The sequence below is a fragment of the Canis aureus genome, chromosome 35 (genome assembly GCF_053574225.1).
Source record: "Canis aureus isolate CA01 chromosome 35, VMU_Caureus_v.1.0, whole genome shotgun sequence".
Lineage (NCBI taxonomy): Eukaryota > Metazoa > Chordata > Mammalia > Carnivora > Canidae > Canis > Canis aureus.
The window spans coordinates 8,705,679-8,718,421 of NC_135645.1; the positions used below are offsets into that span (position 1 = coordinate 8,705,679).

The 12,743-nt window shown below is 38.0% G+C and overlaps 1 protein-coding gene across 10 annotated transcripts in view; it reads left to right on the plus strand.

The window, feature by feature from the left end:
- Window positions 1–12,743, plus strand: part of IGSF11 (immunoglobulin superfamily member 11) — a 182,379-nt gene that overhangs the window by 153,722 nt on the left and 15,914 nt on the right. For 8 of the 10 annotated variants that reach the window (XM_077883916.1, XM_077883911.1, XM_077883915.1 and 5 more), the window contains exons 2-4: window positions 5,155–5,318; window positions 6,714–6,921; window positions 9,781–9,936. In XM_077883916.1, coding sequence (XP_077740042.1) covers window positions 5,155–5,318; window positions 6,714–6,921; window positions 9,781–9,936 — 528 coding nt within the window. The remainder of the gene's footprint in view (window positions 1–5,154; window positions 5,319–6,713; window positions 6,922–9,780; window positions 9,937–12,743) is intronic. The other 2 variants (XM_077883918.1, XM_077883913.1) reach the window with 1 other exon arrangement.

Sequence of the window (12,743 nt, forward strand, 5' to 3'; positions counted from 1 at the left end):
TTGTGTGAATCCTTTAGGGTAGCTTGCTCTGGCATCTGATATCTTAACAGATGACATTGTAGGGTCTTGGGTTCTTTCTTTTAAAATTCTGTTCCATAGAGAATTCTGGTAGCTAAAGAACATAACTTTTTTATGTTAAAAGTTTCTATCTAAAAGAGGCTGAGAGGGGTGCATAGGTGGCTCAGTTTGTTAAGCATCTGCCTTGCTCAGGTCATGATTTTGGAGTCCTGGGATCGAGCCCCGCATCGGATTCCCTGCTCACCTGGGAATCTGCTTCTCTCTCTGCGCCTCGGCCTGCTCATTCTTCACTCTCTCTTTCAGATAAATACAATCTTAAAAAAAAAAAAAAAAAAAAAAAAAGACAGACTAGAAGAGATATATTTACAAGTAAATATATCTTTATATAAGTAAAGTATATATTTACAACTAAGTATATCTTTATCTTATCTTTATTGATAAGGAGGTATCCCTTCACTCTAATCTGAGTAGATGTGATAGTATTATCATTTATTTTCTGAGACATGATCTGTGGGAGAGTTTGACATAGTAGAAAACATACCGTATTGGCAGACGGAAGACACAGATCCTAAACTTAACACCTTTGGCAAGTCTGTCTCCCTGGACCTTACCGTATGTAGTCTTTCATGTGAAGACTGAAGGAATTGAATTAGATCAATTCAGTAACATGTATTTATTGAGTTCTTAATTATGTGCTCAAAGTGATGGAGTTCTCAGTGGACCTTCGAGTGTACTGGTGAAGATACGTCAAATAATGAAATGAAATGAATATGAAAACTAAGGAAAAGGTGGTGTCAAGTTTGGAGAGTGCTTGGAATGAAAGGAACATTGCTTTATGAGACCCTGACTGGGCTGAGGGGTCAGGAAAGGCTGTGAAAAGGCTGTTATTTTGTGAAAAATAATACTTGAGCTGATAGGAAGGATGAGCAGGAGGCAAGAATTGGAGTGTGGATTAAATGTGTGTGTGCACGTGCGCAGACGTATGGGCACGTATATTTATAAATAGTGCTTACTGTGGGGCTTGGCATATGGTCACTGTTGCATGTAGTATGTGTTAATAGCAGGAGAAGCCGTGGTGGTCATTGGCTGTCAGCATCCGATACAGCCCTTAGCAGACCCTTTTGCTGATGTGATGGTAACTTTTAGCCCCACTTTACAGATGAAAGAACTGAATCAGAGATGAAGTGACTTGTTTGGGGCCACACAGCTAAGAAGATGAATGTGCCAAATTGCAAACTCTAGAGCTCTCCACCTTTAAACCCACCCTTTTCTTATCTCGAATGTTTCTCTTGTAGCCATCTTAGTACCTGAGATTTCAGAGTTCATCTTCTAGGAAACATGAAGTAGAGAAGTCAGTGCTTGATAGCTTCCCCACCCCCCACCCCCCAGGGCTTGCTCTCCCTAGCAGACCTGCTCCCTCCCCTCAGCTCCCACCCTGTCCTACGAATTTATTCTTCCTTTACTTACTCCTGACCCACTCTAGTTGGTTTCCCCATCAACATCTTTCTCTCTCATTCTTAGTCTATATTGGCCATTTTTTTCTTTTTAAAGTCTGTGTGAAAGATTGTGTGAGCTCAGCTTGAACTCAGTGAATGAGGGTGGAAGGTCCACATTATCCTGTATGGTTAAAAGGGCACACAGTCCCTTCACTTCTTGGAGTATTATCTGGAGAATGTAGCCCGTTTGGCTTCTACACTATTGGCTTCTCCACTACACTAATGCCATCTCCAGCCGCATTTATTATAGACACTGTGACCAAGAGACTCCCCCTAAATAACCCTCTTCTGCCCTTAAGGTAGCTCTTTCCCTGCTTCATCGCCTGTTTCATAATAAACCCTCACTTAGTACTTGAGGTTCTTTCAGTTTTCCCTAATATGTTCCTTCTACACTGTTCCTGATGTTATCAACTGCTTTGTATCCCATCACAGATGGCTTTATGGTTTTATGAAACGTTTTATCCTGTAAATTTAACTCCTGAGAAATCATCAGACTCTATGTGAAGAACATGAGGTTCTATAGAAGGAAGGTGTTATGTAGATTGATTTTTTTTTTAACTAATTGTAATCATAACGGTATGTTACCGGGATACTTTTTTTTTTGGAGAATTGAGATAATATCACTTCAAAGTAAAACAATTTGAGATACTGCCATGGGCTTAATGTAATTTTCATGATTAGAATAGCTTCTCTGTTGGATCTCCCTGGCCTATTTTAATCTCCTGTTAGTCCCATACTGTTCTGTAGTCCCAGGGGGACAGGCATTCTTTTTAGAAGAGATAACAGTTGATTTTCACTTCCCAGGATTTGGCTCCAATAAATCACTATTTTCTTTTTTGAATTTTAACAGTGTTATTGAGGTATAATTTACATTCCACAAAATTCACACGTTTAAAATTCAGTTATTTTTTTGGAAATTTATAGAGTTGTACAACCATCTAACCATCCAATTTTGGAAGTTTTCCATCTCCCTAGAAAGTTCCGTGGAACCTATTTGCATCAATCCGTCATCCCTCCTCTTTAGCCTCATGCAACCACTGATTTGCTTCTTGTCTTTATAGATTTGCCTTTTCTGGGCATTTCATATAAATAGAATCATACGGTATATAGTCTTTTGCGTCTGGCTTCTTCCGCTTAGCAGAATGGTTTTGAGAAGCTCATCTGTGTTGTATCAGTAGCTTGTGGTTTTTTATTTCTGAGTCATGTTTCATTGTATGGCTATACCATATTTTGTTTGTTCACTAACCAGTTGATGTGATAGATATTTGTATTATTTCTCTTTGGGGGTGTGATATCAGTAATGCTATCATGAACATTCATGATATATATGTTTTCACTGTACTTGGGTAGATTCCTAGAGGTGAAATTTCTGGGTCGTTATGTTATATTCTCACCAGCAATGAATGAGGATTCTAGTTTCTCTACATCCTTATAAAAACCTGGTTTTGGGGGATTCCTGGGTGGCTCAGCGGTTGAGCGCCGTCTTTGGCTCAGGGCATTATCCTGGAGTCCCAGGATGGAGTCCCATGTCAGGCTCCCTGCAGGGAGCCTGCTTCTCCCTCTGCCTGTGTCTCTGCCTCTCTCTGTGTCTCTCATGAATAAATGAATAAAATCTTAAAAAAAAAAAAAAAAAAGTTGGTTTTTTTGATGACAGCCATTCCAGTGACTGTGTAATGGTATCTCATTGTGGTTTTAATATGCAGTTTCCTAATGAATAATAATGTTGAGCATCTTTCCATGTGCATATTAGTTTTTTTGAAATATTTATTCACATATTCTACCCATTTTAATATTGGGTTGTATTTTCATTGTTGAATTGTAATAGTTCTCTATATATTCTATATGTGAATCCTTTATCAGGTGTGTGAATTACAGATATTTTTTCCTGGCCTATACCGTGGCTTTTTATTTTCCCAATTTAATCTTTTGAAGTATGTAAGGTTTAAAAATTTTAATGAAATCCAACTTTTTAACTGTTGTCTTGTATGATTTGTGGTTCTGGTGATATATCTGAGACCTCTTTGACTAACCCACAGTCACAATGATTTTCTCTTTTGTGTATTTCTAGAAGTTTTATAGCTTTAGCTGTTATATTTAGGTCTGTGACACATTTTGAGTTGATTTTTGTGTATACTGTGAGGTAAGTATCTGAATTAGTTTGTATATTAGTATCTAATTGTTCCAATGCCATTTATTGAAAAGATTATTTTCTCCCATTTAATTGCCTTGTACCTTTGTTGAAAAGCATTTTACTAAAAATATAAGGCTTATTTCAGAACTCTCAATCCTGAGCCATCCTTATGCTACTACCACACTATCTTGATTATGATAGCTCTGAAGCAAGTTTTGAAATCAGTGTGAATTCTCCAAATTTGTTCTTATTTTTCACTATTATTTTGGCTATTCTAGTTCTTTGCCTTTCTCTGTGTTTTAGAATTAGTTTGTCAATAGCTACAAAAAGCCTACTGGGAGTTTGATTGGGATGGCTCTGTAGATCAGTTTAGAGAGAATGGAATCTTCCAATCCATGAACGTTGTGTATTTGTCCATTTTTTATCTTACTTGATTTATTCCATTAGCATTTTATAATTTTTAATTTATAGATCTTACATGTATTTTGTTAGATTTACATGTAAACATTTAATTTTAAATGTTTGTATTTAATGATATTAAATATTGTAATGATATTGTAATGATGCTCTTGAAAAAATCGATTTCTCATCCCTCCTCACCATTGCAAGTTTTTTTTTAAGATTTTATTTTATTCATGAGAGAGAGAGAGAGAGAGGCAGAGACACAGGCAGAGGGAGAACCAGGCTCCAGGCAGGGAACCCGATGGAACTCGATCCTGGGTCTCCAGGGTCACACCTTGGGCTGAAGGCAGCCCTAAACTGCTGAGCCACCCGGGCTGCCTACCATTGCAAGTTTTGCTCAAACCCTATCAGTCATCTTTCTCCTATGTTGTACTTGAATCTGGCCAAATACCAACTCCCAACTACTTACTTTCTTACAGAATAAAGTAAGAAGCTGCTCATATTTTTCATTTGTGGTTTCTTTCTTTCTTTCTTTCTTTTTTTTTTTTTAAGATTTAATTTTTTATTCATGAGAAACATAGAGAAAGAAGCAGGCTCCATGCGGGGAGCCTGATGTGGGGCTCGATCCCAGGACTCCAGGATCAGGCCCTGAGGTGAAGGCAGACCCTCAACCACTGAGCCATCCAGGCATCAGTCCCATCATTTGTGGTTTCTAAGAGATAAAGAGACGAACAATTTTTATTATTTTGAGTCAACGATTGGTCAGTAGTTGTTCAGTAAGACTAAGACTGTCATATCAGTCTGCTTACATTCCTTTTTTTTTTTTTTAAGATTTTATTTATTTATTCATGAGACACACACACAGAGAGAGAGAGGCAGAGACACAGGCAGAAGGAGAAGCAGGCTCCACACAGGGGCCCGATGTGGAACTCGATCCCGGGGCCTTCAGGATCATGCCCTGGGCTGAAGGTGGCGCTAAACCACTGAGCCACCTGGGCTGCCCAGTCTGCTTACATTCCTAATAATACAACATTCAAACCTTTTCTCTAGGGGTTTGGTCTGTCAGGAAGGGGTGAGCACACTACCTTCCTGTTCTTTCCCCTGCAGGTGTCGCAGCTTCCCTGGAAGTCTCCGAGAGCCCTGGAAGTATCCAGGTGGCCCGAGGCCACACGGCAGTCCTGCCCTGTACCTTCACTACCAACGCTGCCCTCATTAACCTCAATGTCATTTGGATGGTCATTCCTCTCTCCAATGCTAACCAGCCTGAGCAGGTACTTCTGTTCCTTTCCATGCTACCTCTCAAATGTTCATCTTTTCAGAAGAGGTGGGGAGGGAAGCATCCTAAGTACATATTTGATTTCTAGAATAAGGTGGCACTTTCAGTGAGCCTGTGCTGTTTTAAATCCTATTCCTGTGTTATTAGTCAACTATCAGAAGAGATTATCCTATTTTTAAGAGATTTCTTTTTTTTTTCAAACGGATGTCAAGAGAATCCTTCTGAGAGTATTACGTAGGAATATGGAATTTTATCAAAAGGCATTGCCGATAGGAAATATCAAGACAGGAAATGCAAAAGTATACTTTGACAGGAAGGGACTAACAGTGGCATACGTGGATGAGAGTATGTTTTAGAGACAGTGATAATGTTAAGGAAGTAACATTAAGTAGTAGTCTTTGATTTATTTGACTAATTTCACAAGTGTTTTAAAATAAACACAGCCAGGCATACTAGCCAGCCTCAGAGAGTCAAATAAATTAGGATATATGAAAATAGAAGCTACTACCCAATTACAGGTAAAAGATCCACAATTTTTATTATCCATTGCAGAAAATAATGCTCAGAAAATTAATGAATAGTAATCATGATTATACCTTTATTTCCAAAGATAATTTATTACTGTTACAAAGCTTTTCTGCTTCAGTAAGCCTATTACCACCTAAAAATATTTGATAAGTAAATTTCTGATATGAATTTGAATATGTATATTTAATAGAAGCTTGCTTTGTTTCTTCAAACCAAGGAATTTATTATAATTAGGCTGAGCCTTTGAGATCATTTTATTCAACTTTATCATTTTAGGAGGCAAAGAAAGACTTGACTGTATTCCCCAAACATTTACAGATAGAGCTGAAACAGAACCCAGTTTCTCATTCTCAGCCCACAAGGCTTTGTGTAACACCATTTTGCGTCCTCTCTCCTAAATAGTTGACTTTGATAATAGAAATTGACATAAGAGCAATCATGACCCGCAACTCTTCCCCCTCTTATGACATTCGTTTATATTCAGGCTATAACTATGATCTATCATTTTGTCACCTAGTAAGCATGAGAATGGCAGTGCTAATTTTTTAAAACTTTTTATTTTGAAATTATTTGAATAAAAATATGTATGGGATGAGAGTAAGATTGGATTAAAGACATTTTCTATATTGTGATGGATTAGAAGTAAACAGTGTTATTCCAGTTTGGGGATATAAGAATTTAGAATCCCAGAATAGACCTACGCACTGGTGCTGAGGTAGGAACTTGGTGACAACTGTAAGAGGAGAAGTAAAGTTTTCCGATGTTTGGTGCCGTCTCCTATCTACCAGATAGTTATTGTTATGTACTGTGTGTCTAGACGGGGATGTAGTGGCCTATTTATTTATTTTGCTTTCTTTTTCAGGTCATTCTGTATCAGGGTGGACAGATGTTTGATGGTGCCCCCCGGTTCCATGGTAGGGTAGGATTTACAGGCACCATGCCAGCCACCAACGTCTCTATCTTCATTAATAACACTCAGCTTTCAGATACAGGCACCTACCAGTGTTTGGTCAACAACCTTCCAGATAGAGGGGGCAGAAACATTGGGGTCACCGGTCTCACAGTTTTAGGTGAGTGACTGACAGGATGTATTCCTGACTCTGCTCTTGAACGTATTTATTTCTGCCCATCCTTACTTGCCCTCTAGGTCTGCTCGTGTCCTTTTCCTGTCTCCTTTCCTGTCTGCCCCGTGTGAGCTCTGCTTCTTTCTGCTTTTTTGCACACTACCTTCCCATCCCTTTCTCCACTTCTGGTGGCTGTCTAAAGCTGCTTAAATGATTTGTCCTGAAGGTGGCAAAAGGTGGTGTAAAATACCATCACAAGTGGCCTCTCACTTTTCTTCAGTGTTTACAGGATAGGGCTTAGCGTTGAGAACAAGTTAAATCAAGAATCATATATTTTTCATGCAAAGCAGAAGTTTCAGCACATAGGAGAAAAAAATATTATTTCATGTCTACATAACACCAAGTAGGCTCCCTACAGTTCTCAGCTTACACTTCATGTCCTGGTGTAATCGCAGTAATACCTCGTTCTCCTCTCAGAAGTCTAAGAGTGATAAGTTATATGGTCAATTTAGTCTTAATATTGAGACCCTACAGATTTAGGGCCTTTTTCATGGTGGCATAGGCAATGAACGATAAAGCTTAGATGAAAATGTAGGTCTCTTGTCTCAAACTGGTACTTCTTCCATTATACAGTGCAGTTAGACTGTCTCATACTAAATTAAGTCCATTCTAAACATGTTTTATTTCTCACTTCTGCTGTCTCGGAAATGAAACACTGGCCTCCTAAATGCAGACTTGTGGTAGAAGGGGCTAAATTCAGCTCATTTGAGGAGACCTAGAAGTGCTGAGAGGAGGCTGATGCTCTAGATTGTCCTCCATCCCCTTCACATCGCAAAATCTACTCCCTTGTTCCTTGGCAAATTCTTGCCCTTCCTTTTCCCTTCCATTTATGAGTTACTTGAGGATACCAGTCCTGGGGCTTTTTGCTGTTTTCCCTCTTTGCATGACAATATGCTATGGCCTTGGTGCCTTATTTTCCCAGTCTTCAAACAAAATAGGAAAACTAAGGACCAGGTTGGAGATTTCGATTCTAGAAATACTGTAATATGTTTAAAATTGTAGAATTTTTAGTTATATTAAAATTATAGTTATATTGCATTATTAGTTATATTATTAATATGTAATTATTAATAATAAATAATATAATGATATATTATTAGTTATATTAAAATATAAAATAGAATCATATTTTTAAAACTAAATATAGAGATTTAAAAATACTTGAGTACTGAATACAGAGTACTCATGGAATTTCAGTGTTTTTCTTTTTTTTTTTTTTCAGTCTTTTTCTGATGTTTATACCTCTAAGTTAGGTAAATGACTTCCCACATTATCTAAGTTTATTTTTTCAATTTTTAAAGAAAGAAAAAAAGCCTTAATTTATCATATAGATAATGCTACCTTCATAAATTTTGAGTTTTCTTCACAGCGTCATGGTGGCAGTGTTGAAGGCAGTAACTGATGAGATTGGTTTACCCCATCACAGCAATTAGGATTCTCTGAGATTTTTTTACCCTTTTGTTGTTCTTCTCCCATACCCGCTTTCTTTCCTGGTTCCTCGGTCTATTGCACTTATCTTTTATGCATTCACACATTCATTTTGGAAAAGTTGAACACATTTATTGAAAAGTCATTAGCGCATTACATCATTAGTTGGATTTAAACTTTACTGCCTACATCCCCCAACATGAGACTCCAAGCTGTGGACTTAGTTTATATTTTTATTTGCTTGCGTTCTTACTACAAAGCACGACCTTCTTCCTTTAGTGTTCTTTTTCGGTAATTGTTTATTTCGTGTCCTTTGTGTCCTTATCTGCCTTAAAATCTCCACTGTATTACAACCCAAGTAGTAGACATGCTTGAACCTTACTCTGACTCCCCTGTAAAGCAGAATTTAGTTTAAAATAGGTCTGTTTGGTTTTTGTTTGCAAAGTAACAAAGAACCTTGGGAAGATGGTCTTATCTAGAGAGTAAGCTGGCAGGGTCAGTGGTTATTCTTCCTTGAAATATCTTTTCTAAAAGTAGCTTCTTCCAGTAATTAAAAAAAAAAAAGTTAAATTGTGGTAAAATACACATAACATGAAACTTACCATCTTAGCCAGTTTTTAAGTGTACAGTTCTGTAGTGTTAAGTACATTCACATTGTTGTGCAGCCAACCTCCAGAACTCTCTTCAACTTGCAAAACTAAAACCCTGTGCTCATGAAGCAACATTTCCTTCTGCTCGCCATCGGTAACCACTTTTCTATTTTCTGTTTCAATGGATTTGAAAACTCTTAGGTGCCTCATATAAGTGGGATCATTCTTTGTCTTTTTATGACTGCCTTATTTCACTTGGCCTAATGTTCTCAGGGTTCATCCATGCTATAGCATGGGTCAGAATTCCCTTCCTTTTCAAGGCTGCATAATATCTCATAGTATGTATATACCACGTTTTGTTTATCCATTCATCCATCCATGGACACTTGAGCTGTTTCCGTCCTTTAGCTACTGTGAATAATGCTGTGTAAATGGGTGTTCTCACTAATGTCTCGAAAGGCAGTCTGTGGGCATGAAGGACCTTAAGCATTCTTTAGAGGAAGGAGAGCGAAACCAAGACCATAAGAGTCCTTGAAAATATCAAGAAAGGGCCCCTTTTACGTGTTTGCCTCCTGGCAGCTGAAGTGGTGGGTCCCCACACCTGTGCCCAAGTGAGTAGTACTTATGAGTACCGGACGAGCCACTGGCCCCACTCATGAGGCGGTCTTCTGGTATGTGGTCTAGAAACTATTACCTGAGGCTCCAGTGCACTGAATGTTGATGTCTCCTTCATCATCAGTTGGCTTACAGTAAATGCATCCTTTATTCCTTACTCTTCCTATTGTAGTTCCCCCTTCTGCCCCACACTGCCAAATCCAAGGATCCCAGGATATCGGCAGCGATGTCATCCTGCTTTGTAGCTCAGAGGAAGGCATCCCTCGGCCAACTTACCTTTGGGAGAAGTTAGACAATACCCTCAAACTACCTCCAACAGCCACTCAGGGTATGTACAGTGTTGCTTTACCCATTTAATGAGTTACCGTGCAGAATTCAAATTCTGAGCCTCATGAAGTAATTAACTTTGATAGATTTTGAAAAATAACACACTGTATTTGTAACAGCTGAAAATTTTTCTGGATCATTTTGCGTTTTCAATTTTTAAAAGAATTAAACATTTTCTTTCTCCTGTGCTGCCTTTATGAATCCCACCCAGTGGTAACTATAAATGGAAATTCCATTCCATTACAGGGAAGATTTAAAATAGCTACATGGTAGCTTCTTTGTAAAGTTAACTGTAAGATAATTCTTGAAGTTTATAATTGAGAATTCACTTCCTTCTTGAGGCACAACTGCCTATTTTAGTATGAGAACCATAAGCATGATCGTGAGAGGGTCAGTCATCCAGTTTTCTGCTTCAAGTCTAATTAGAGGATGAAGATGAGAAAAAGAATAGGAAAACGCCTCCAATCATGGGAGAACCAGGAGTTGATCACCCCAGACAGGTAAAGATGGGAGAGACATGAGTATCGTCGATAACTTTCTATATGTTAGGCATGCTAAAGAACCAGGCCCACCAGCCCTTTAAGAACCTGTAAATTTCCTGTGAGAACCCCAACAGTAATATTAATGGACCTTCCCATCATTTTTTAATTTACTCAGCCCCAAATTCATTATTTAAAAAAAACTTCTCAGTGACAGGGGCATAATAACTTCTGGCTTACTCTGATAATGATTACTGCAATACCATCGTTTCCTATTGATTGCAAAATTGCTAAGTTTCAGCCACACTGTGAGGTAAATAGCTTTTTTTTGTGGACTAATTTGTTAATCTCACTATTTATATGTAAATGGCATGTTTAATCTAGCTCTTGTGTTGAAATCCTGAAAACCATATTTAAATTCCTAAATCAATCAATCAATCAATCAATTCCAGATTTTCCAGTAAGTATTTCAGTAACAGTTTACCTCTCTGGGCCTGTGTTGCTTTTTTTTTTTTTTTTTTTTTTTAAACAGGGGATTAAGTAATCATTTCCAAGGTTCTCTGCATCAGCACTAAAATTCTATGATTTATGTTAAAAATTTTTCTGTGAAATATTGGGCTGAGTTTGAAATTACAAGTGTATGCTTAAAAGTGCTTCTTTGTATGTAAGTTGAGAAATATCTGTAGAAAGAGCCTACTGCACCTTCTTTGTCTCTGAGTAGATATATCAGTCGAGGTTTTTGATATCTTCTTTGCAACGTAAATATTTTTTGGTACTTTAGGTATGAAAGTTGAATTTGAGTGCTCAAGATGAAAATGTTTGCCGTTTGTCATTCAAACTCTGGATTCTTTATCAGAATTACTTTGAATAACTTCATTTATCATAACAATGCATGTTAAGTGAGTCAGAGTTTTTATTTAAATTTACATCTTGGTACTGATATTAATAAAATAGATCTCAAAATAGCATATAATCCCAAAATAACATAGATTCTGAAAACACTTTACTAATATGTTTGCTGTTGTTTAAACTCAAGATGCATTCTCTGAGAAAATAATGTTTGACACCAGGGAAGGGTACTTCAGAAGTCACATTAGTGACAGGGGCGTAATCTTTGGGGATTAGAATTGTCTTTGTGTGTTGGGGCTAGCTTGAAGGAGCTCCTTCTGGCCAAATCTGGGACAGTGTGAAAATTAAAATAAAGCTACCATCTATTGAATAAAATGAAAGTCCCTGAATCCTTGCTTATATGCATAAATAAATGGAGAGAAGGAAAAGCATTTTCTTATGGTAGAGTGCCAACTAATGTTTGTAGAAGGAATAATGGAGTTTGAAAATCACCATTGGTGTCTAAATAGTGGGCAAAGTTTGATGAGGAACAAGACATTTACATAGTTCCAAAGTGTGCCCCCACATATTTCTTATTAATTACTAAGAAAGAAAGAACTTTAAAATGGGGAGACCTGTCAATACTGCCTTAACTGAGTGATCAAAGCAAACATTACCAATACTGTTACAAACATATCCTGTGTAGGGATCCCTGGGTGGCTCAGCAGGTTAGCACCTGCCTTCAGCCCAGGGTGTGATCCTGGAGACCCAGGATCGAGTCCCACGTTGGGCTCCCTGCAGGGAGCCTGCTTCTCCCTCTGCCTGTGTCTCTGCCTCTCCCTCTCTCTCTCTCTCTCTCTCATGAATCAATAAATAAAATCTTAAAAAAAAAAAGATATCCTGTGTCTACCAATAGATATATGCCTTGAGGAGGACACAGCATCATTTCTGTGGTATTCTTGTCAAAAACACAAAATCTGAATCCAGTCATGAGGAAACATCAAACAGAGGTGAAGACAAAACTGTTCCAAATTGAAAGAGACTAAGGAGTTAAAATACAGTGCAGAATCCTGGATTAGATTCTATACAGGGAAAGAAAAAGCCATAAAGGACATTCCTGGTACAGTTGGTGGAATCCGAGTATAAACTGTATGTGGATCAGATGATACTATTGTGTTGATGTTAAATTTCTTCACTTTGAAACTTATACTGTGATCATGTAAAGAATGTCTTTGTTCTTAGGAAATATGAAGTATTGAGTTTGGCCCGTGCTTCTAAGGTCTGTACAACTGGTCCAGGTTTCGTTTAGTGTCTAGGCCTGTGGTCACAGTTGCCAGCCCCTCCCTCAGTGGTTCTTAACTGGGACAATTTCATTTGGCAATATTTGGAGACATTTTTGTTATCACAGCTGATATAGGAGGGTGCTACCAGCAGCTAGTGGGTAGAGGCTAGGGATGCCACCACAATAAAGAATTATCTGGCCCATGGGGCACCTGGGTGG